The sequence below is a fragment of the Lissotriton vulgaris genome, chromosome 1_1 (genome assembly GCF_964263255.1).
Source record: "Lissotriton vulgaris chromosome 1_1, aLisVul1.2, whole genome shotgun sequence".
Lineage (NCBI taxonomy): Eukaryota > Metazoa > Chordata > Amphibia > Caudata > Salamandridae > Lissotriton > Lissotriton vulgaris.
This window is the reverse complement of record NC_141685.1, coordinates 191,699,253-191,723,103: the sequence shown is the minus strand read 5'-3', so window position 1 is coordinate 191,723,103 and position 23,851 is coordinate 191,699,253. Positions and strand designations below refer to the sequence as shown.

At 43.7% G+C, this 23,851-nt stretch overlaps 1 protein-coding gene across 2 annotated transcripts in view; it reads left to right on the top strand.

Annotated features, from left to right (window-relative positions):
• The first annotated feature begins 349 nt into the window (after nucleotides 1-349).
• Nucleotides 350-23,851, top strand: part of LOC147738144 (vomeronasal type-2 receptor 26-like) — a 233,193-nt gene continuing 209,691 nt past the window's right edge. Inside the window, exons 1-2 of one of the 2 annotated variants that reach the window (XM_086952161.1) lie at nucleotides 350-429; nucleotides 856-988. In XM_086952161.1, the coding sequence (XP_086808287.1) occupies nucleotides 986-988 (3 nt within the window). In that variant the 5' untranslated portion in view covers nucleotides 350-429; nucleotides 856-985. Of the gene's footprint in view, nucleotides 430-855; nucleotides 989-21,156; nucleotides 21,373-23,851 lie in introns of those variants that run through there. The other variant, XM_086952160.1, reaches the window with a different exon arrangement.

The window sequence follows — 23,851 nt, the reverse complement described above, 5'->3', positions numbered from 1 at the left end:
TGCAATATTGTTAGAATGCAATTGAAATGATAGTAAATCGTTATTGTAATGTTATTGTAATGACCACAAATATCCACTAGATGTCGCTGTTACACCACCTTATGATGAATAATTGTTCTCATAAACAGTATTCCAAGTCTTGAAGAGAACCAAAATTGGCACAATGTTGCAGCATGTGACGTGATGAAAAATGAAGTGAAATTCAGCACAAACTAAGTTTAAATGATAAAAATAACTCCGAAATACTCGTCGAGATGAAAGACAATTATGCCTAGTATTCAAAATGGCCACGACGCATAACGTATGACATCATGCGTCCATCCACGGAATCTCAGTAGGCTCAAGACACCTTGAAACAGATCGCCGAGCAAGTAGGAGAAGCAATTCTTCCGTCACAAGATTCGAGTGACCCACGATCTCGAAAGGATGGTCAGTAAGTGAGATTTTAAAAGATGCTGCAGCAAGGCGATTGTTTTCACGCGCCTAATTGCACATGCCTTGTTTACTTTCCAATTTCAGCCGTCACACCCGATTGATGTACACGCGGCCACATTACTCCCTTGCGCTTGGCTCCACACTTTGTTTATTTTCTAACTTTCCAAGTCCAGTCGTTACACTTGATCAATGTACACAGAGCCACTTTGCTTAAATGCGCTTAACTCCACAGTTTGTTTATTTTCTAATTTCAGCTGTCACACTCGACTAATATGATTCCTGTCACGCTAGCAAAAGATTAAAATATATTTTCTTAAGTGTAATGAAGTTCACACGCTTGACTCCACGGACCAGACTTTTAAAAATATGCCTCTTTCCATGCTCATTTAATCGCATTTAACAAACTATGGTTTATTTCAGTTACCTTGGAAAGCCATGGAGCCCCTTTTCTCCATGATTGATCTGTGAGAGAAACAACCCTTCCCTTCCGCTGCAACACTTATGGTGCCCCAGCCCCTATCGCTTCGCACTTGTCCTGAGGAAGACCCTGATGGTAAGGTTCAAGATACCTACAAAAAAGGTGTCGAAGCGTCGACTCTAGAACACCTCCCAATACCTAATCGACAGTGATAAATGGACTTTGACCTTATGTGTTATATGGCAAATATGCATATAGTCTGTGGACTTTGACTATCCGGTATATATCCAATATATACCAGAACTGTTTGTGATATTTTGTCACTACCACAAAACTTTCCTTCCCATCACTTGCCATCTTACACTCCATCCCCCCTCCTCTCTGTGCACCACTCATGTGAATTTGATACCTTGTTAGGTTTTTCCCACGATTGTTTATCTACATAAAATGCATATCCCCAATGCGATTAAATAACATTGGTCGAAAACTACTGTTTTCTCTTTCATTCAATACTGTTGAATGTCAAGTTTCTTTATTTGTGTACTTCTTTCCCTTCCATGTGAAAGCCATTAATACACTGGGACCACTTTAATATATACCGTCTAAATAGTCCCAGTCAATATCCATCTTCGCATCCCTGCTCGTGTGGTAGTTAGTGTACCATGAATTTGAGAGGTGGCGATGCACCAGCAAGACCAACGAAATCACCACCCACAAAAACCATGACCCAATCACAAGCGGGGAGAAGGAGAAGAAAAGAATAAGAGGGTGAGAGAAGACAAAATTCTCTATTATATTTTTATATACCATTAGTGGGGTTATTACAATGGATCCTGATTGTGATTGCAAATCGTGTCGGTTCCCGGTGACACAGGAAGTAACAGAACTCCCCCAAGGTTTACCACAGGATGAGGATGATGGGCATGGAATGAATGCACAAGATGAGGGGCATGCATATGATGGGCTTGTTCCCAAGTTTGTTCCTCGGGGGATAACCTCCCAGTCTACCAAATAAAATAGCCTACCCAGACATCTATTTGAATCAGGAATATTATTAACCTTGTTTTCCTCTTGGCCATCACCAATAAGAGGAGTTAGTGGGTTTGTGGCCTATGTAGTAGCAAAATATAGCTTAAGCAAAGAGCTATGAAAGACAGGATGGATTTGGTAATCAGCGGGTAGTTCTAGTTTCATTGCTACGGGATTAACAACTTATAGTATTTTAAATGGACCCACATACTTAGGTTGTAACTTCTTGGGCCTACCCAAATGTAAGTTCTTGGAAGTCAACCACACCAAATCACCACAAGCAAATGACGGGGCAGGGTGCTGATGTTTATCTGCCTTCTCTTTCATACCCTCTTTACTTGCCTGTTGGTGCATTTGTGCTTTTTTCCATATGTCTTTTAGAGTGGATCATAACATCTCAACTGTGGGCACTGTAAGAAGTTGGCCTGGTATATGATGCTCACTAGTTCTAGTGATCACCTTGTACCATGTCAAGCAACCCTTATGATGATTGGTTGTAAGTACACCTTATAGACCAGCTATCCTAGAGGTAGCATGGACAAAGCAGTCTTCGGCTAAACTCAGTAAGGCATGTGAAGCAAGCTGTTTTACCATACACAATCCCCTTGAATACCAAATGAAAGGACACCACACAGATATATATTGAAAATATATATATATTTATTAACTACAAATATCCCCTATACTCTTTATGAGCACAGAAGCATAAGCGTTAAAACAAAACACAGTTTAAATACACAAAAGTTGCACAATATGGATGAGACCTAGGGGCCACCTAAACCATATACTAAAATAGTGGTATAAGAACCACCTAGCTGAAAGGAAGTAGGCCTAGGGTCTGGTGAATCGCGGGAGCTGTTCGGGACTAACAGTGAAGAAGTCGGGAAAGGCCCGCGGGACTCGGGTGCAGTGCGGAAAGTGCACGCATATACCAATGTTAAGTCAATGGTGCGCTTAAAGTTACAAAGTTAGTTATTAAGGAACCTTCCGAGTGACCTAGAGGAGTGAAACTTTAGACACAGACACTAGAGGTGTGTACCAGTGTGGGAACACCAGCGTTGCTGAGTTACCTCACCCCCAGGAAGTGGGTGCACAGGTGCGAAGTAGTGTCGGGTTTCGTCACGCAGTTCGATGGTGCTTGGAGCTGAAGATGCTGCAGGCGGCTCGATGTGAAGAGTTCCGGTGGATCCAAGGGTGGATCTGAAGTGGTGAAGACCTGAAAGCAGAGGGGACAATGTTCAAAGTCACTAGCCAGTGACTACCGTGGGACCAGGATGGAACCAGACGATGTCGGGTGCAAACAGGCGATGAGGTATAGCTTCTCTCTGCAACCACGTGGACACGAAGAGGTCGAGGACGTCCAGGCGTCGGTCACGAGCTGTCCCACAAAGGTTCTAGCTAATGGCGGTGTCGGCAACCTGATCAGAGCAAACAGGCCTTGGCTACTGCAAGCCACACAGGAAGTGAAAAAGGCTTATCACTCGGACCAGCAAGGTCAGAGCGGGTGCTCCCTTTTACAGGAGCGAGGGCAAGTCTGGAACAACTAGACCCGCAGTGTAGATTGTAGGTTTTGTCGCCAAGATGGCCGCTGACCACGTGGCAAGTGGCCGGGATGGCGCGTCGAGTGGCACGATGCAAAAGGGCCCCATGCAGATCGTGGAGATACTGGGGGGCTGATCTTCGGTGCAAGGGCTGCTCGGTTGTGGGGCTTCTCAATACCCAAAGCACGCGTCGAGGGTGCCTCGGGGGCTGCACAGTCAGCTTTTCGGGGGTCTTCCGAGATGTCCGGTCCCACGTCTCTCGGTGCCTCCACGGGTCCCTTCTTTGCAAGGACTGTGGATCGGGTGGCAAGAAGTCTGGGAGTCTGGGTCTCGTCAGGCTCTGGGCCAGGGCTCCGGCGGGAGGCGATGGCAAAGCAGACATCGAGTTGCTGGATGGTGCCTGTGTTCACAGGGTGGCCACTCCTTGGCCACAAGGGAGATGCTCTTCAGTCTTCTGTGCAGCAGAATGTCGAAGTCCGGCGTCTTCTTAGTTTAAAGTTGATTTCAGGATGATCTGAGGTGCTGTGGCACTGCTCCCACTCTTATTCCCAATCTGAGGGGTGGATCACCTGCTAGGTCCCTCCTCTGGGTGGAACCAGGAAGGGGGGTGATTACACCCCCTTCCCTTTGTCCAGCTCCTCGCCAGGACTGGGGCTGGAAAGCCCCAGAACCGGTTTGGGCTGGCTTATGCACAGGGACACCTTGCGTGCCCCAGGCATGTCTCAATCCATTCAGCCCTGTCCTACCCAATACACAAAATCCTGTCTGGGGTGGTGCTCGCACCTCCCAAGGCAGGAAAGCCTTTGTCCAATCCTCCCTCGCTGGAAGGACTCCCAGCAGCAGGAGGTCAGACTTGTGTCTGTGGTGGCAGCATCCATTTTGTGATGCTGAGGCTCTGGTTAACTTTAACCGGGGTTAAGGCTATGTACATGTTGTATCCCTCTAGAAGGGTGGAATGCTATCCCCGTCGACAGAACTGTAGAGGGGATAGTATTCCAAATTGTATGACACCTTACTCAACATGTTTTGATAAAGCCAAACCAAAGTTAGCATATAACCGCGAGGATTATAATGCACTTAAGAGTATATGGTATGGCAATATCCAGGAACAGCTAAGGGAGTTGTTCCCGACAGCTGCAGACAGGCTCAGCTCATGCTAGAGCACCATCTCACATGAAACCACGCACTCTGCCCCCAGGATTGCAGGGGCCTTCCATAGGAATGACTTACAGGTTACTATGTGTCCAGTTAGGCTAGATATAGATATACTATACCTAAGTAAGAGGTGATTACACCAACTTACCCCAGCTGAGTGATCAGCCAGTTGTGTCAAAATATGGAGGTTAGGCCAGGGGTGGCGCAATACATGCTGCAGCCCCTGGTAGGCCTTGGCTACACCTATGCCCTGGGTACCTATGGGACACTGTCACAGGGGCCTATAAGGTGAACCAGTTCCAATTGTGTATGCACCTAAGGTTCATGGAGTCCATTTTAAGGAGAGAGCAATTAGCCTGGGGCCCTGAATAGCAGGATCCCAGGCCAACTATGTCAAAAACCAGCTAAACACCAGGCAAAAAGTTTGGAGGTAACCATAGTCAGATATCCACCTTCCTACAGGCACTCTGTATGTAGGCTGTATGGAGCTGGCTTTGGGATGGAAACCCAAAGAACAAAAAAAGGGCACATTCCAAGGGTTAAATGATAACTATAATTATATACAAATTCAGCCACAGGCAGAGCTTTCCCCCAACTCTTAGTTAGAGACAACAGAAGACAATGGAGATATTGTCCTATTGACTGATTTATCCATTCTGTTTGTAGGTCAGATTGAGGACGATAAGCTGAGGACAAACACAGGACGGAGCATAGTTCTCGCCAATATAGAGACAAACATTGCACCCGTCTGTCAGACACAATAGATGTTGGGATCCCATGTAAATGTATAACCTGTTGAATAATTGTGTTTGCTAGTTCTATAGCAGTGGGTACTTTACACAATTGTATGTTGTGAGCCATTTTAGTGTAGAGGTCTACTACCACAAGGATTGTGGTATACACTGAATCTTTTGGGAGGTTGGTAACAAAATCCATACTTATGGGGTGCCAGGGAGGGGGGTATTGGACGTGGATGCAAAAGCTCTGTGGGAGGGGAATGCAACGCTTTGTTGATTACACAGATGGGACAGGAAGACACACATACCTCTATGTCAGATTCTATATTTACCCACCAGAACCATCTAAGGCATATCTCTTGAGTGTTTGTTATCCCAGGATTTCCTGTCAAGGCTGAAGAATGACACCACTTTAAGATCTTATCTCTGAGTTCTAGTGGTATGAATAGCTACATATCACAATACAGATCCCCTCCTGGAGTTTAAACAAAGCATTGGACAACCAAGGATTCGAATCCAGCATTTTCACCTTGTCCTTCACCTCAACAAAGAACTCATCAGAGGAACCACATCTGTGATTCGATCCGTAGATATCATAGGAATATTATCTGGTGCATTGATATGATGCAGTTGGGAGAGGTGAAGAAGAGATAGGGCATCAGATTTCACTTGATCAGCATCAGCCCTATAGGTAATAATGAAGTCATATTCATTAAAAAACAGAACCCATCTTATATGCCGGGTGGTTTAGAGCTCGTGCAGAGTAAAATAATTCAAGATTTTTGTGATCAGAATAAATAGCAATGGCATGTCGAGCCCCCCATAAATAATGTCACCATTCCTGAAAAGCTAATTAAATAGCTAATAGCTCCATCTTGGCTACAGTGTAATTCTGTTCTGCGGGTAACAGCTTCTTCGACAAGAAGGCAATAAGATGAATGAGATCAGAGTCAATATCACTGTTAGAACTGGGGGTCTCTAGTTGGCAATGGTTTGCACCTTTGTCCAAATAGGGACCCTTGCTTCTATTCAGGGTAAGGGGGCTACACTCCTAAAATAACTCCTGCTAAACCCTGTGGTAGCTTGACACGAGCAGGAAGGCTTATCTCAGAGGCAGTGTGTGAAGCATTTGTGAGCACATACAGTACTACAGTGAAAACACTACAGATGGACACTATACAGGTTTTATCAACATAAGTATTCTTTATACAGACTTAACACCAGACCCAAACGACAAAAATCCACAATACAGTATTAGAAAAATGACTTTTAAATAGTAAAAATAGCTTAGTTCCAAGATGATGGTAAATGAAACACGTCTGTCACAAAGTATCTTTGAATGCATAACGCAAGATAAACAAAGGATTCGCAAGGAGAGCGATGCGCCAGTTCCTTCCTTCTGGGGAGGCAATGCGTCTGTTCCTCAATGCTTGCGCAAAGTAGTCAAATCATCTGTTCCTTACCCGAGAGGAGGTGATGCGTGGATTTCGTGTAGCATTCCAGTTACGATGTGACAAGATGGCACCTCGATGCGATGCAACGATCCGGTGTGATGCAACAAGATGGCGTCTTTGATGTGATGCGACGATGTGAAGGCGTTGCGTGCACGCCTGCCAGCCGTGCGCTGACTCGGAAACTTCTAAGCCACGACAGGCTCTGCAACACGCTTCTCCGGTGATGCGACGGTGACCCTTGCGGTGGCGACACGCTTCTCCGGTGATGTGATGACAAACAGCTGTGACTGAGACACACTTCTCTGGGGTTGCAACGGCGACCTCTGCGGCAGTGACACGCTTCTGAGGTGATGCGACGACAACAGCTGCAGCAGCAACGCACTTCTTTTCAATGCGTCGCTCTTGCAGCTCCCAACAATACGCAGGCTTCTGCAGACAGAATTCCCAGCAAGGAAATTCAGGGGGAAGCTGGTGGTAAAGTCTTGTATCCCAGAGACTTCAGCAGGAGGCAAGCACAATTCAAGCCCTTGGAGATTCTTCTTCAAGATGATGAAAGCTCAATAAAAGTTCCTTCTCCTTTCCTTGGCAAATAAGTAACCACTGCAGGCCAACCCCAGAAAATAGCACAATGGCATAGGGGCAGTCAGATCCTTCAGCTTCCTTGGTTCCTCTCCTTGGCAAAGGTTTGTCTTGATTCCCGGAAGTGATCTAAAGTCTTGGGGTCTGGACCCCAATATGTATACTACTAATTTCTTTGTTCTCTGAAGGCAGAGAGTGTCTGTACCTGCCCAAAAACAGTTTGGTCCTCACTGGTGCAGTTTCCTGGCAGGAGGTGGAGACAGCATTGTTAAAAGCAGACCTGACCTAGGTAGCTGAAAGGAAATCTCCTCCCCTTACTTTCTATTCTATGAGGGCTCAGGGGAGTGAAAGGAAATTTCCACCCACTACTCTCTATTCAGCCAAGGTCCTATCCAGTCCAGCCCTGACTCATCAGACTGCTGGAGCCCAAGCCATCATGTCATTCACAAACCAGACATGCAATACACAACCTAGCACAGGCAGGCTGGATGGTTAGATAAGAAAATACCTACTTTCTGAAAGTGGTATTTTCAAACACAGAATGTAAAAATCACCTTCATTAAAAGATGGATTTTAACATTCTGTTTTCAGTCATACTGAATTAATTTTTCTACCATGTTCCCTGGGTCAGTTAGGATTATAAGATCTTATTATCATACTGCCCATTCAGGCCTAAGGGGACAGGGAGCCTTGCAATAGTGAAAAACAAAATTGGCTGTAATTTAGCATTAGAACATGCCACACACACCAGGGCATGTCCTACCTTTTACGTACAATGTACCCTGCCTTTGGGCCTACCTTAGGGGTGGCTCAATTGTAGAAAAGGGAAGGTTTGGGAACTGGTAAGTGGGTGCACTTACCAAGTCGACATGGCAGTACTAGACTGCACACAGGCTCTGCATTGGCAGGCCTGAGACATACTCTATGAACTGCTTCTGTGGGTGGCACAATCAGTGCTGCAAGCCCACTAGCAGCATTTGATCTACAGGCCCTGGGCACACATGGTGCACTGTACTAGGGTCTGAAAAGTAAATCAAATAAGCCAGTCATGGAGTCACTAATCCATTACACCAATTTATAATAGGAAGCACTTGCACTGTGGCACTGAATAGCAGTGGCACAATGCCCCAAGCATGTAAACCAGCAAAAACATATAACAAACAGAGGAGATAACAGTGAAAAAATAGAAATGAGACTCACGCCAATGGTACCAGGTCTAACAATCACGCCTCGGCAGTCCACCCAGCCCCGCCAACTGTGTCAAAAGTCTGGGAGTCGTCATCAGTAGCAACCTCTCCATGACGCCCCAGATTAGCGCGGTAGTCTCCTCCAGCCATTTTCAATTAAGGAAAATTAAGAAAATCTCCCGGTTACTTACTTCCGAGGCCCTTACCTTGGCCCTGATGGCGCTTGTAATATCGAGGTTAGACTACGCCAACGCGCTCTATGTAGGCATCCCAGCCTACCAACTTAGGCGGCTTCAGCTGATCCAGAATCAGGCTGCCCGCCTGATCCATTTCCATTTCCTCCCTAGAGATCATCATGTCCGTCCCCTTCTGAAGAGCCTTCATTGGCTCCCTGTAGCCGCCCGCTGTAAGTTCAAGTTGGGCTGTATCATCTCTAAATCTCTAGCCGGTCAGGGCCCCCTCTTTATTTCCTCCCTTCTTCTACCCTACGTCCCTTCCCGCACTCACCGGTCTTCCCAAATGGTCTTGCTTTACATCCCTAGATATAAGAGGAAGAAACACGGCGGGCTCAAGTTCTCCTTCCTGGCCCCCACTTTTGGAATTCCCTCCCCTTGTCCCTCAGATTGACCACTTCGTACCCCAGCTTTAGATCTGCCCTTAAAACTTTTCTTTTTACAGAATCTTATCAATAAATGGCCTTTTTGCTCTATCTTCTGCTCTCTTTACTTTGGCGCCAAGAAACCTAATGGTGTTAGTTGCGCCTTTACAAATTTGTTTAACATAACATTATTTTTTCCCCACGGAACATATAAACATGAGGGGTATTAGCTCTGATTTTCTCTCCCCTCCATTCATTAATTTGGTGATTTAGCTTTACCACTAGATCAAAAAATCCATTGCAGTCTTCAGGAGACCCCAATAAAACAGGGTAGTTCTTTTTTCCTGTGGCCAATGAGTCTCAGATAGCAAATGATTGCAAGTAGAGATATAGGTCAGCAAGTACTGTTTTCCGTGCAGTAAGTTAAGTAATTTGGTGTCACTATTCTGTAAGAAGGTATGTTTGGCAAATAGACAATGCATCTGATCTTTAAAGGCAGCAATATTTTTCAAAATCAGATTGTCGTTATTGACCAATGGGATTGACCAAGTGGCTGGAGTGTCAGCCAGGTAGGATATTACAAAAGCCACCTCGGTAGCATTATTGGAAAAAGCCTTAGTTTTACAAAGAAAATGAAGATGACACTAATTCATAAAAGTTCCAAATTTATTGCGGTCTGCACTGAAATGTTGTGGGACAGCTAAAGGGACAGGTACCAGAGTAACCACTGTCAAATTAACAGGTGGGGTACCACTGGCACGGTGAGCTTTGTCACACTGGAAGGTGGCTGGTTGTACTATAGGCACATGGGTTTTAGAGAGTGCATCGGAGGCGTGACCCCATCATCTCCCCTGAAGCGCCCGACATCGGTGGGCATTCGTCTACGGAGCTCCTGGTCACCCTGAAGTGACCCAGCCTCTGTCCCCTCTACTTTCAGGTTCTTCTCGCCTCGAATCCAGGCTTGGATTCCAACAGACACTTTTAATCTCCACGCCCCCACCCAACAGAAGAGGCCACCCATGGCTCAGGACATGAAGACATACCCTGGTGTGGAGAAGAGGCAAAGGCTGTCAGTGTAAGTTTGCTGCATGGAGAGGGGACTCAGGATGCCCATTGGGCAATCCAGAGGTCCCCCGGGGTAGCCCCCAGTCAGTTAAGGCCACACTCTCTGTTCTGGTCCGGGCTGATAATGCTGTTAGCCCCAAGGTGGCTAACAGCCTTATCAGCCTAGAAGGGTGCTCCAATTCTTTTCCAGGAGCCAGAGAGTCTCCCATTGATGCGGCTGGGCACCTCACCCTGTCGGCCAGCAAAACAGTTGTATTTTACAACTCTTCACATAAGGGTGGTAAACCACTCACAAACGGGAAGGGGTGCCCAGGGCTCTAACAATATTTTTTAAGGGCAGGCAGTGGTCCCAGGGACCACTGCCTGTACTCAAAAAATTTAACACAAACTTTTTTTTTTTTTTTAATGCATCCCATTTTCCTTTAAGGAAAACAGGCTGCATTTAAAAAATGCTTTATTGAAAAGCAGTCCTAGACATGGAGGTCTATTGAGCCCAGCAGGCCACCCTACCTGGGCGGGCCAGCCATTCCCAATGGGGTTGCAAATTGCGAGTGCCATTGAATATGCATGAGGCATGCAATTTGGAACCCCATTAGGAATCACAATCACTATTGCAGACAGTGTTGTACGTACCAATTTCTATTGCAACACAATTTGCGAGTCGCAAATTGTTTGGTCTTACATCTGGGCCCAAGTGTTTGACTTTCTATATTGACACCTGTCTCAATTCCCAAAAACACTTGTGCTTATGGTCACCCCTGACAAAGTCTTTGAGCCTGGTTGATGAGTGAGGATGTGGCCACAGATGGTATCTTTGATGGTGGTGGTATCACTCTTTACTCTGTGACAGGAGATGGTGTGTTGTGGAGTTGACTTGGAGTGTAAGCTGGGTAAACAGCCATTACAATGAATATTTTACAACGAAGACCAACGAATACCATTACCACGCATTCCAACACAACGCAACTACCATTACTCTGCAATGCCATGACATGCGGGGTAACATAATTTATTCGTTCACAGGGTCCCACTCTGAGGTGGTAGGTCATGTTCGTCTCCATGGGCCGGAGTCCCTAAGGAAAACGGTGGTAGGTGCTTTAGTGCTACCTAGAATAGACTATTGCAACACCCTCTACATTGGCGCCGGAGCACAGCAGCTCTCTAAACTCCAATCAGTGTAAAATGCAGCAGCATGAGTACTGCTTAGGTAACCTAAACACCACCCCACCTCTGCCAGTGGAAACCAACTCCACTGGCTTCCAGTGAGACAGTGGGTGGAGTTTAAAGCCCTCTGCCTAGTTCATAAAGCCCTCTATGGAGGAGGCGCAATGAACCTACAATCTCTATTCCCTCGGGATGTTCCATTGCGTTGTCTAAGATCTACTGACACTGGACTGGTACAGCTTCCGAGAACAAAGAGTAAGATGGGCAGGAAAAGTTTTTCAATCCAAGCAGCTAAGTTATGGAATTCCCTCCTCGTCCAACTTTAACTTCAGTCCTGCCTCACGCTTTTTAGGAAAAACATTAAAACCTGGCTCTTCACGCAACTCTAATTTTGTCTGCTGTTCTGCCTTTCACATTCCCCCAGCGCCAAGACACCTCGGCAATAGTGCGCTCTACAAATATTTCAGTAAGTCAATCAGAGTGACCAGTACAGTGGCATTGCAGGGGGCTCTGTGGTGTTACTGGGGATGCTCTAGGGCACTTCTTGAATCGTGATCAAGTTTCTAGAACTTTACGTGGAAATATGACTTAATGGTTGGACCTGATGGCTTTGCTGGTTCATTCTAAACATGGGCCTATTCATAATGCAGATGCTAGATCATGAAGCAGAAGAGCTTTGGGGCATGCAGCCTGGCATATTGCCCAGATAAATTGCCCCGTCTACTTGTCACTCTACTACGGCAATACTTAGGCAACATAGTGGATAGTGAAAAAGGCGGGCACATTAATGAACTGGAAGACGCAGTTTCGAACTACAATTTACTGTTTCCCATCTCATTGCTGCATCAAGGATGGAGGAAGTAGGAACTAGCTGAAGTTGCTAGGAAAAGGGCATGAAGAAACAGCTTGCTATTTATTGCCTATCAGACAGAGTGAATTGATCCTCCCCGGAAAAAGTCACTGATTACTGGATCATCTTCTGGCTGCCATGATGCAAATTTCACCCTGGTTTGTCCCAATTCACAAGATACAACTCCTGCATGAGGAATCCCGGGTTGCATGCACAACACTTGGTCAGCAGGGGACAGCCGTTCATTCAGCCACTATGACCTATGTTACCACATTCATGGGAATGTAAAGGCCTTAATGATCGTATAAAGATCGGTGTAGTCCTTAAATTTGTTAAGCCAATGAAGCTGTTCCAGATTCTCCAAGCCAAATGTAATCTCCACAGAACCCAATTTTATAAAGACTTACAGAAACATCACACATTAGCCTCTCAACAATCTGCTTTGAGTGAGCCTCAAGAATACAGCTTGTTAGAGGCTAATGTCTCCCTTGGCCCTCCATGGAAGGAAGGTAAATCACACATCAATAAATCACTAAGTATAAATGCCCCAGACTTATTTTGATGCCTAAGGAATGATGGAAGGGTTGGGTGGAACCCTTGAATAAACGTGAGCAGAGAGATGCCAAAATGCTCCTCCCCAGAACTGTTTATTTCCTTGCAGTTCTACCTCACTCTGTTGAATTGATTGCACACTACATATTTCATCCCTAAGGCGCTATGTAGAGCAGGTAAAATGTCCTCACCCGTTTGCTTTTGATGTAATGCTAGTGAGTGTGATTTCTTCCATATGGTTTAGAATTGCCCCATCATGGTAAAATACTATTCTGAAATACTTTCCACTCTCTCTAAAATAATAGAACGACCAGGGGCCGTATTATACATTGTGCCCCAGGGCAGTAACTGGCGTGTGCACCCACTTTGGTATTACAGAAGGGGCCGCAGACACTTGTTCATCCCCATTCTGTAATACTGATAGCGCTGGCACACTTGTAGTGCAAGCGTGATCATGAAAGGGTATTCCCTCATTTGCATGGGGGCGTGGTCCCATGCAAGTAGGGGAATTTCTTTGCCTCTGCTTCTGCACCCGATTATCGCCATGGACACAGAGTGAAACATGCCTCTAAGGAGTACACTAAAGGCAGCCCTCTGAAGGAGAGAAAGTGGTTCACCTGGAGCCCCCCACCCTGATATCCTCCTGCAGGCTGGTGCTGTCACTCACTGCAGCTGCCTGGAAGGGGATTTTAATTGAGTAGATCTGCTTCTTACGTTTACACCCGCCTTTTGCTGATGACTCACTGTTTTCGACTAAGTCGGGCTGGGATCCTGCTATCCATGACCCAAGCATAGCTGCTTTCTCCTCTAAATTGATTGCATGTACTTGAGGTACACTCCAGATTGGATAATGGGGTACCCTTATCAGTCCCTAGTATATGGTGCACATTGTGCCCAGGGCATAGGTATCCCAGCAGCCGCTCAGGGTCTGCAGCATGTATCATGCCACCCCTGAGAGATCATTAAAATTGACACCACAGGTCTGCTAATGCAGCCCGTGTAAGGTGGTGTATGCACCCCTTACTTAGATATAGGTTCCCTATATCTATTCTAATCACTGCACATATAAACCTATCAGTCACCCCTATGGCAGGCCTTACCAATTTTGAAGGCAGGATGCTGGGTTTTATGTGAGAGGGTGCCCATGCATGAGCAGAGCCCCTCTGCAGCCATCAGAATCTATTATCTGGGGTTGTCTGTGATGCAGCCATACCATATACACTTAAGTGCATTATAACCTCGCGGTATATGCTAACTTTAAAACGGCTGCATAGAAACATGTTTTGTTTGGTGTCAAACACCTTAGAATCATACCTCCACAGCAGTAACTGGTGTGGGAGGTATGATTCCTCCCTTGTGGAACCACTAATGCTGGGCACCGGTCTACCCGGTACCAGCTTTCTCGACCTGGGCATCACAAAATGGATGCTGCCAGCCACAGACATGTGTCTGCCCTCCTGCTGATAAGTGGTGCTCGAGTAGGGGAAGGCTTGACAATAGGTTTCTTGTCGCAGGGAGGTGTGACCACCTCCCAGACAGGATTTAGTGTATTGTGGCTAGGTGGCTGTACTTTGAGAGTGTATGAAGCTCTGCACTGGGGGCACATTTGGTGTCCCTGTGCATAGTCTAGTTCAAACCTGTTGCAAGAGCTATTGGCTCCTGCTCTGGCACAAAACTAGACAAAGGACATAAGTGCAACCACCCCTCTGTCCTGTCCCTCCCCTAGGAGTGTCCCCAGAGTTTGTCCAACCCCTTCCTTGGGTATAAAGTAGGAAACCTGACTACAGGACTTTATATTTTACCTGCACTAAACTCTGCAAGCAGAAATCAAGTACTTTGACAATCTACACTACGCTGGATGACTGAAGAATCTCCCTTGGAATAAAGGAGTTACTCCCCTGCAAGGCAGGCACCTTTAGCACATCTGACCGGTTTGCATCTCCCAAGATCCTTAGGACTGCGAAGATTTCTGCAACACAGGAGGAGGGTTCCTGAGCATCCCTGAGGTTAATCTGACCTCTCAGTAATTCTGAGACCAGTATCCCTCATGGGGACCAAACAACCAGAACCCCTGTGTGCTGTGTACTTTTGCAGCAGCATATGGTTTTTGGCGATCCCTGAGGCTATGCTTTGGGCTCCTGTAGTCTTGACCCTGAGCAGTGTTTCCTCTGAAGATTTCCGGCCTACACTCCACGAGTGTTCCATGGGCTGGTATTTTGTGATTCAGCTTGAGGTCCCTTCATGATCCCTGGTCCATTGGCCTGTGGGTCCCTGTGAAGGTAACTTTCATTTCTGTTGGGCTTTCCTGGTTGCTACAAATGTGCCCTGAATCTCCTTAGCTTGGAGAGTCTCCAGGACCTTGCTGGTTCACACCGAGCCTGCTTTCCTTTGCCCGCTTGGGTTGCATTTGCCAAGGCTTGCTGATGTTCAATCCAGACACTCACCCCTCAGCACTCAACATCCTTTGTGGGACAGCTCACCTCCAGACTTTGTTTGTTGTTGACGTCTTCTGGTCCCCGTGGCTGCAGAGTCAATTACCCCATCATCTCCCCTGAAGTGCCCTACATCGGTGGGCATTCGTCTACCGAGCCCCTGGTCCCTCTGAAGTGACCCAGACTCTGCATTCAGGTTTTTCTCACCTTGAATCCAGGCTTGGATTCCACCGGACACTTTTAATCTCCATGGCAGCAGCACTTCTTGAAGTCACGCCATTGAAAACGACGAAGGTTTCCGACATCACTTGACACCTACTGCACCCAGCTCCCCTGGGAAAGGTAACATGGGTACCTCAGTACTCACAAGCGTGCTGGCCTTAGAACCTTCTATATTCCAAAGGGTTTGCTTGAAGTCCTCTCCGAAGTGTACTTAAACTGTAAATTTTGAACTGCGACTTTCCCATAGAGTTGTACGGAGCTCGCACCTGTGTTCACACACTGCACCCAGCCTCCGTAGGTCCCCTGTGTTACTCCCTTGGGTGGTTCCTTGGGGTCCTGGCGATTCTACTCGCTCCAGGCACTGTGTCTAGTTAAGTTGTGGTTGCTATACCACTTTCTTAGTATATGGTTTGGTCCCCCCCTGGAGCCCGCTGTGTATTGTGCTATTTACTGTCGTTCTATTGAATAATAATCATGTGCCATATGCTCTAATATCTTATAGAGGTTAGTAGAGAGTGTTTAGTAATACATACGGATATTTTATATATCTCTTGTGTGGTTCTACTTTCATTTGGTTATTCGGGAGTTTATAGGCTGGTAAAACAAGCTGCTTAACATTCCTTCAAGACTTAGCCTGAAGGCTGCTCTCCATAGCTACCACTAGGATAGCTTTCATAAAGGTTATCTTTGACCTAATCATCAATAAGGGGTGTTTGTACTGGTGCACAGTGCCCACTTTAATTAGTGGGCAGCATATACCAGGCCAACTTCTCACAGGGATCACTCTCTCCTCTTGAAAGTGCAGGCAGCATGATGCCCGCACTGTCAATCATGGATCAGATTCGCAACAGCAGCTCCATATTTTACTTGCACCCAGCGCATTACTAGTTTGTGGCTACACTGGGAGGCAGTGCATTCTTTCTAATACAGCGCACTGTACCTGCTTGCACCTGGTGCACTGTCCCTGCTTGCGCCAAGCACACCTTTTGAAAGGTGCGCCATGGCACAAAGGAGGAAAAGTGTGCCGTATTACAAATAACACAGTCCCAGTTGACCATTCACCCTTTATTGCAATCCTGTGTATTCCAGGAGATGTGGTGGGTGTAGAGGTGACCTGACCTCAGTGAGTATTGAGCCAGCAATAGCCAACAGCAAATCATTGATCAATATTGGAAGTTCCCTAATATCTCTCCTCCTACCACTAAATGGTGGGCAGCAAAAGTGCATTCAAGTGTTGGAGTCCATTCTCAAACCCAGAGAATGCTCATCTATCTATCACAAGATATGTGTGTTGTGGTGGAGCCACTATAATTTGATCTCCTTATAATACAATGCTATGTATAGTATTGTTCTTTTACTTGAATTTGTGATATTGTCATTGCACTGATGTCTTAAAAACAATAACATTTTGTCGTTAAATAATGCATATTTTCCCCATTTCCAAAATGTCTTGCTTACGTAATCCCTCCAGATATATTATCAGGAGGAATTTGCATGTGGAAATGCCTATGTTGGAAATCTATTGTTGCCCGAATCAAAAATACAAGTCAGCCAAATGTAGTGGAATAATGCACAATGAAGCAGTCATTCAATTGTTAGTTTATAAATGAGGCACCCTCCACAATACCTGCACCTTTGTCATGAAACGCCCCATGCTCACTCACCAGGCCATGCTATGGTAAGACGTTTTCTGGCTTTGCAGTATTGTTTACCTGTTGGTTACATGTGCTCATTCGTGGTAGAGGTTCAGATCAGTCTGACTGTTCTTATTACACCGGTGGAAACTTTATGCGCAAGACAAATTAATGAACTATTTCTATCAGGCACGTGTAAACACAAATAGACATGTTTTCATAGACAGGCATGCACAAACACACATGGGAAATGAGTGCAAACAAGGACAATCGCTCACACATATAGGCATGCAAACATGCACAGATGTATGGAAGTCAATGAGCACATACATGTGCTTACACACGCACACACACACCTTCACTTAAGTCTCCTTTAGGCAAAACCTATAGAAGAGCCACTGATGCAACTAAAATAATTTAAACAGCACCAGTACTGATAGCTAAAGGCAAACACACTGACTTTGAACTTCTTTTTTTTAAAGTTTGAGTTTATTAAAGAGGAGCAAAGAAAAAGAGATATAACAATATAACCATATAATGAAGCGATATTTAACATAAAGATAAAAAGGTAAGAATATTTGTATCACATGATATTCAAAGTTGAAATGCATCATATAAAATAATAAGAAAACAGGGGGGGGAGATACAGTAAAAAAGGAATGCAATTGAAGGTCAGAAACACACTATACAAAAATATTTAACCAAGTAAGCATGAAAATAAATGAGATTATAAAACAAACCGAGTAACGGAACAATCATCTATATTAAGAGGCAAAGGGGAAAATTAAGGTGGTTTTGTACATTGTTTGAACTATTTTTAGAAGCAGCGCTAAAAGAGGCAGATAGGGAAAAATAAGTTGTTAAGGGGAGCCATAAAAGATCCCTTTTATTTGCAAGGGATATAGGGGAGACATAGTTAGTATCTAGCCGGTGATGAAAACAGACTGCATTCCACCAAGATTTGAAATTGACTTTATCAGCATGCTTCCAATTAGAGGTTATTAAGAGGAAAGTGATAGCTAAGAGTACGTCTAAAAGCTTAAAACTCAGAGGAGACTGAGGCCATTGGGGGTTAGAGTACCTAAAAAGATGTATGTATAAGGAAAAGGGAGCAAAACTCTAAATATTTTATTAATTTGATCAAACACGTTCCCAAAATTGACGAATTGGGGACATTCAAACAGCATGTATATTAAATCAGCAGTAGGACAAGGGCAGGGCCAACAAGTGGAGGTTGTGTTTGATGAAATAGAGGCCAAAAGCAACGGGGAAAATAATGCTTGATGATAGATGAAAAAAAGGGTTTGTATGGTGTTTGCAGATCTTGATGAATTTTAGACCATATTTTATCCCAAGTAAAAGTTGCCTATTCTTGTGAAAAATCTTTTTCCCAAGCTAATTCAACTTTTATTTTGTATCTGTCTGGAGGAGATTGCATTGATTTATATATATTGGATGCTAAGGGAGAATTGTCTAAGACTTGGAATACGCTTTTATACAAACTAGGAACATCATGAGATTTAGGAAGATTTTTAGGATATTGGATGAATGAAGAATGAAGAAGGTTATATTGTGATCTAGAGGAAGGTAGAGAAAATTGAACTTGGAGATCAGTGAAAGTAAGAGGTTGATCATTAGATAAAAGCCGGGATATCCAGCTTAAACCTCTAGAATGCCAAGATATCCACTATAGAACAATTGTGAATTTGTAATAATTTAATGTGCCAAATAGGTTGCTGATGTAGGTAGGTAAAAGAGGGATAAGACGAGGAGAGTGCAGGGATCAAAAGTTTGCAGGAATGGGAAATGATAGGAGAACGCAGAGAGGCAGTGTTGGAAGTGAAAGTAAAAATGTCTTGAAAATTGAAAGGAGCAATAAAAAAGTCTATTTTTAACCAAAGGGGAGGATATAAAGGAAGATCTGTAGATGACTATCTAGCCGTTTGTTTTAATGAAAAAGCAGAGTGATACGGTTTAAAGTCGGGAAACCTAAGACCCCCATTGAGTCTGTCTTTTTTCAAGAAGGACAAAGCTATACGAGAGCGCTTACCTTTCCACAACAATTTTACTAATATTTAATAAATGTTTTTAGAATAATACTCCGGGATGTGAATTGGGATCATGGAGAGGGTGTATAAGATAAGAGGAGATAGCATCATCTTAATTGAATCTAAATAACCCCACCAGGATAGAAAAAGAGGGTGCCAACGCGTGATGGAATTATTCAATGTTTTAATAATATAATACAAATTTTATTTCAATGTCTCAGATAATAAAGGAGCAAACCATAAACCGAGATATTTGATTTTGAGATGTTTCCAAGAAAACCCTTAATGATCAAAAATATGTTTTTGGCACAGAGCATTTACAGGTAAAACTTCATATTTGTCTATATTAAGGCGATAACATGAAATGCTAAGGAAAGATAACATCTGTTGAAGAAAGGAAGTAGTGAAGATTCAGGATTAGAACAATATAAAAGAATGTCATCTGCATAAACTGACATTTTAACTTGATGGGGATCAAAATGAAATCCAATAATATGGTCATCCTGTCTAATTTAGGTAAAAAGGGTTCCAAAGCAATAACGAATAGTAGAGGGGATAGGAGGCATCCTTGTCGTACTCCTCTACGCAATAATAAATAATCAGAGGTCATACCATTGAAGGAAATTTAGGCTTGGGGACCAGAGTACAATAACGAAATGAAAGTAACTAATTTAGAAGAAAAAACGTCCCCTTTTAAGGCGTGGAACATAAAATCCCAACCAATTCTATTGAATGTCTTCTCAGCGTCTAAGGAGATGGTGGCAAGAGGGTGATCCAAAGAAGAGGCTTAATTTAAAACATTGAAGAGAACTTGTGAGTTGTCAGAGGCAAGTCGTCCCTTCATGAACCCTGATTGTTCAGAGCCAATAAGATCAGGAAGAAAAAAATCCATACGGAGGCCCAGAATCTTTGCAAAGATTTTATAATCTATATTGACCAAGGAAATCGGACGGTAATTCTTACTAAGGGAATGATCTTTATCCTCTTTAGCAATCAAGCAAACCAGCCCTTCTTAAAAAGTACTTTGAGAAGAACCATTGTCAAGGAAAGATTGAAATAAAAGTAAAAGATTTGGCTAGAGTATGCTCGCAAACTAATTTTAAAATTCAATGGTGAAAGCGTCTGAGCCAGGAGCTTTCCCTCGTCGCAATACCGATACAGCATGGGAAATATCTGCTAAAGAAATATCAGCATCCAGTGATTCAAAATCAATGCGGCTGGATGGAGGGGAAGGAATTCGATTGGAAGTAAGAAAGAAGGTCAGACTGATCTGGCGGGTTTTCAGGAGTGTATAAATTCTTGTAAAAGGAGACAAATGTGTTCAAAATATCGTTATCTTTGAAGATAGGAATATCGGCAGGACCTTGTAAAGATTTTATTTTTGTTCTTTCTTTTCTGACTTTTAAATAAATTGCTAATAGTTTACCCATTTTATTCTGACCCCCATAATAATGGGAACTGCTTTTTAATGGAAAAATAGAGGCTGCATCAGTAGAGAGTCTGTTAAAGGTAAGTTTTGCATCAATAAGATTTTTCAGAGAGGATTCATCATTTGGGTGATAATATGAATATTATAATTTTTTAATTTTAATAAGTAATTGAGTGGATTGGGCTTCTATGGATTTATTTTGTGAAACAAAATTAATGATAAAACCTCTGGCAACAGCCTTAAAAGAATCCCAAACCATAACAAAAGGGGAGCCAGGAGTATTGTTAATAGCAAGAAACTCAGAGGCGAAGGAGTTAAACTTTTGACAAAAATTTGGATCAAGGAGAAGGGAATTGTTAAAGCGCCAACAGCCTAGGTGAGGGGAAAAGGGGATAAGGTCAATGTCTACAAGGACAGGGGCGTGATCTGAATAGAACAAATTTCAACTTCTATAGCTGACCGTCACTACATGATGCAATTGCCACCCCACAATAACACATCCACTGAATAGGAGCATAGTTGCATTAGCCAGGGCTTATTCTTCCTTAGAGACAGTTGGTGACTGATGCTTTTGTTAGATTTATCCAATTGATGTGCCACATTTCTCCTTGGCAGCTACACCACTATATGCGCAATCTTCATTTTAAAACCACCTCTGGTGATGAGATCCACTTCAATGATCAAGGGGACCCTCCTGCGCGGTTTGATATTTTGAACTGGATTTACTATTCTCTTGTAAACGTCACCACCAACAAAGTGGGAAGCTTCAGTACCAGCTCATCAGGGGAAGCACGGTTCATACTCAATGACAGCGCCATCTGGTGGCACCCTAACTTTAAGCAGGTAAGACCTCCCACATGAGTAAGTCAAGACTCAAAAAGAAGTCCACATCAGACCGCTCTAAAGACAATGAAAGTCATGTGGTAAAGCGGCATGACACTCTGATGCAGGTATGATGATTATACACAAGTTTATTTCAAATACTCTAATCTTGGAACCGAGAGGGAGGTGGCCACCTTCCTCCAAGCACTGCAACCTTTCTTCCTGACTCTGGAACAATAGAGTACAAACACTCCACATTCCAACACAGAATGAAAAAGCACAAGCTCAACTTAGAAATACAATCCATGGAACAGATACAACATACCTCCTTTTTTCCAACAATAAAAATAAACAGTAACAAATACCACAATTAAAAAGACCATCCTTAATATCTGTAAGCATATAAGTAAAGAATGAATCTAGTTACACTGCTCACTATAACTAATAAACCCTACCCTATTGCTCCAAAACAAATGTCTCAAAATTTCTTGGAATCCTACATACACTTTTATCCATAGATTTTGTGCAGATGCCCTGAATTTGTCATATTCCTGAACACTTTTGTTGATGATCATATCTTGCTCAAGTCCTTAATCATATTCAAGAAAACCAATGTCTTCATCACCCTGTGAAACTTTCTGCACATTCCTCCATTAACCATTAGTTCATTTCAGAACACAACCATCCTCACTTCTTCAACTTGGTTAGGAATGCCAAATCTAACAGTGCCTTTCACTACTTTGGAAATAGGTAACATGACATTGACCCACTCTCCCTTTACAGTAAGATGAGACTTAGACACTTTCACCACATCAAACCTCATTTTACTCTTCTGCTGACTTACATGAATATTGGACATAATTCCTTCCACATCACAATTCACCTTGCCACTGATTTTTGGCAATTTACCACAAAGACTTAAAAAGATCATGTGCTGTCCTTCCCTGACTGGGGGTAAGTGTCTGAAAAGTTTCAGCGCTCCATCCATCATCTCCTTGTGTTAGCTTAGTTCGCCCTAAGTTGGCAGGGTATACCCAGACGTGGTTCCATTCCTTACTTTGCCATTGGATCCAAGTTAGCCTGGCTGATGAGTGTGTTACCCCGAAACTGGTCCTAGGATGCTTACTCCCGGTCCAGGGTAGACCTGGCTCGGCAGTTCGGGCTGGACTGTTCCCATGAGGAACAGGGTCAAGATTGATTTGAATATGGCTGGGTCTGAACTGGGGTGGTGAAGTGAGCTAAAAAACAATGATGAATTCAACCCAGATCTGTGACTGGGGATGAGTGTATGAAATGTTTCAGCACTCCGTCCATCATCTCCTTTCCTTTAAAGCCACGAATAGGGAAACATCAGTCAGTATGTGGATTATTGTAATACGACCATAATATCACTCGAATAACATCTTCACCATCCATACCCTCAATCATTGCACCCCTAATACATTCAGATACCACCCTATTCATTCATTCCACCTGACCACTGCTTTGAGGATGATATAAAATGCACCTTTTTGTGCTTTATGCACACACCTTACAGAAATTGTCTCATCTCAGTGGACACAAACTAAACACTGCTATCCAAACCAATTTCAGAATGGAAATCGTCTTTCTCACACATATAGACAAGCAAACATGCATGGAAGTGAAAGAGCATACACACACACTTGCTCTTTAAGTCTGCTTTAAGCAAAAGCTATTGAAGCAGAGCACCACTGATACAACCAAGATTATTTTTACTGCTCTAGTACCAATAGCTAAAGGGAAACACACTGGCTTTGAATTTCTACAGCAGACAGTCACTACTGGCATAAACATCTGTGAGAAGGGTGATAACTGCCTTGGCACTAGCTTCATGCACAAGTGGTCAACTTAAACAATAAAAAGACATTTGGAAGAATTTAAAATGGCCTTAATCAAGACTAACATTGTCGCAAACCCTTTCAGACCTACACCACTCATCAGTGGTGTGAGACATTTTAAAGTCTTATCATTTTGAGAACAAGTGGAACATCTCACCACCACCACCAAATTATCTGCATCTCTATACATACCTGGCCACTAATGAACATCCCAAGTCATACCCAAATTACCCTGATGAGTTATCTGCAATAACTAATGATTGATGGTAATGGGAAGATAATATTTCTCAGCCATGAAAATCAACTTGGATTCCACAGACAATTCTTTCTAGATTTTACTGTATGACTGCAATTCCACTGAAATATTTCTTTCTTTAGGCCAACCATCCTTAATGAGTTCATGACCTTCCCTAAAACAACATATTGTTCAAGTACATTTTTCCATTCCGGTTCACCAGCACAGTTATCTTCATTTCAGACTACACTTGCAACCTAAATAATCAGTATCCTGATGATCATCCAAAACATCCTCTGTCTCATCACTTGAATAGGAAATCAGTGAAAGACAATCCCCCTTGCTATTCTTGCCACCAGATACGTACTTTCCCACAAAATGATTCTCCTAAAGCTTCACACTTGAT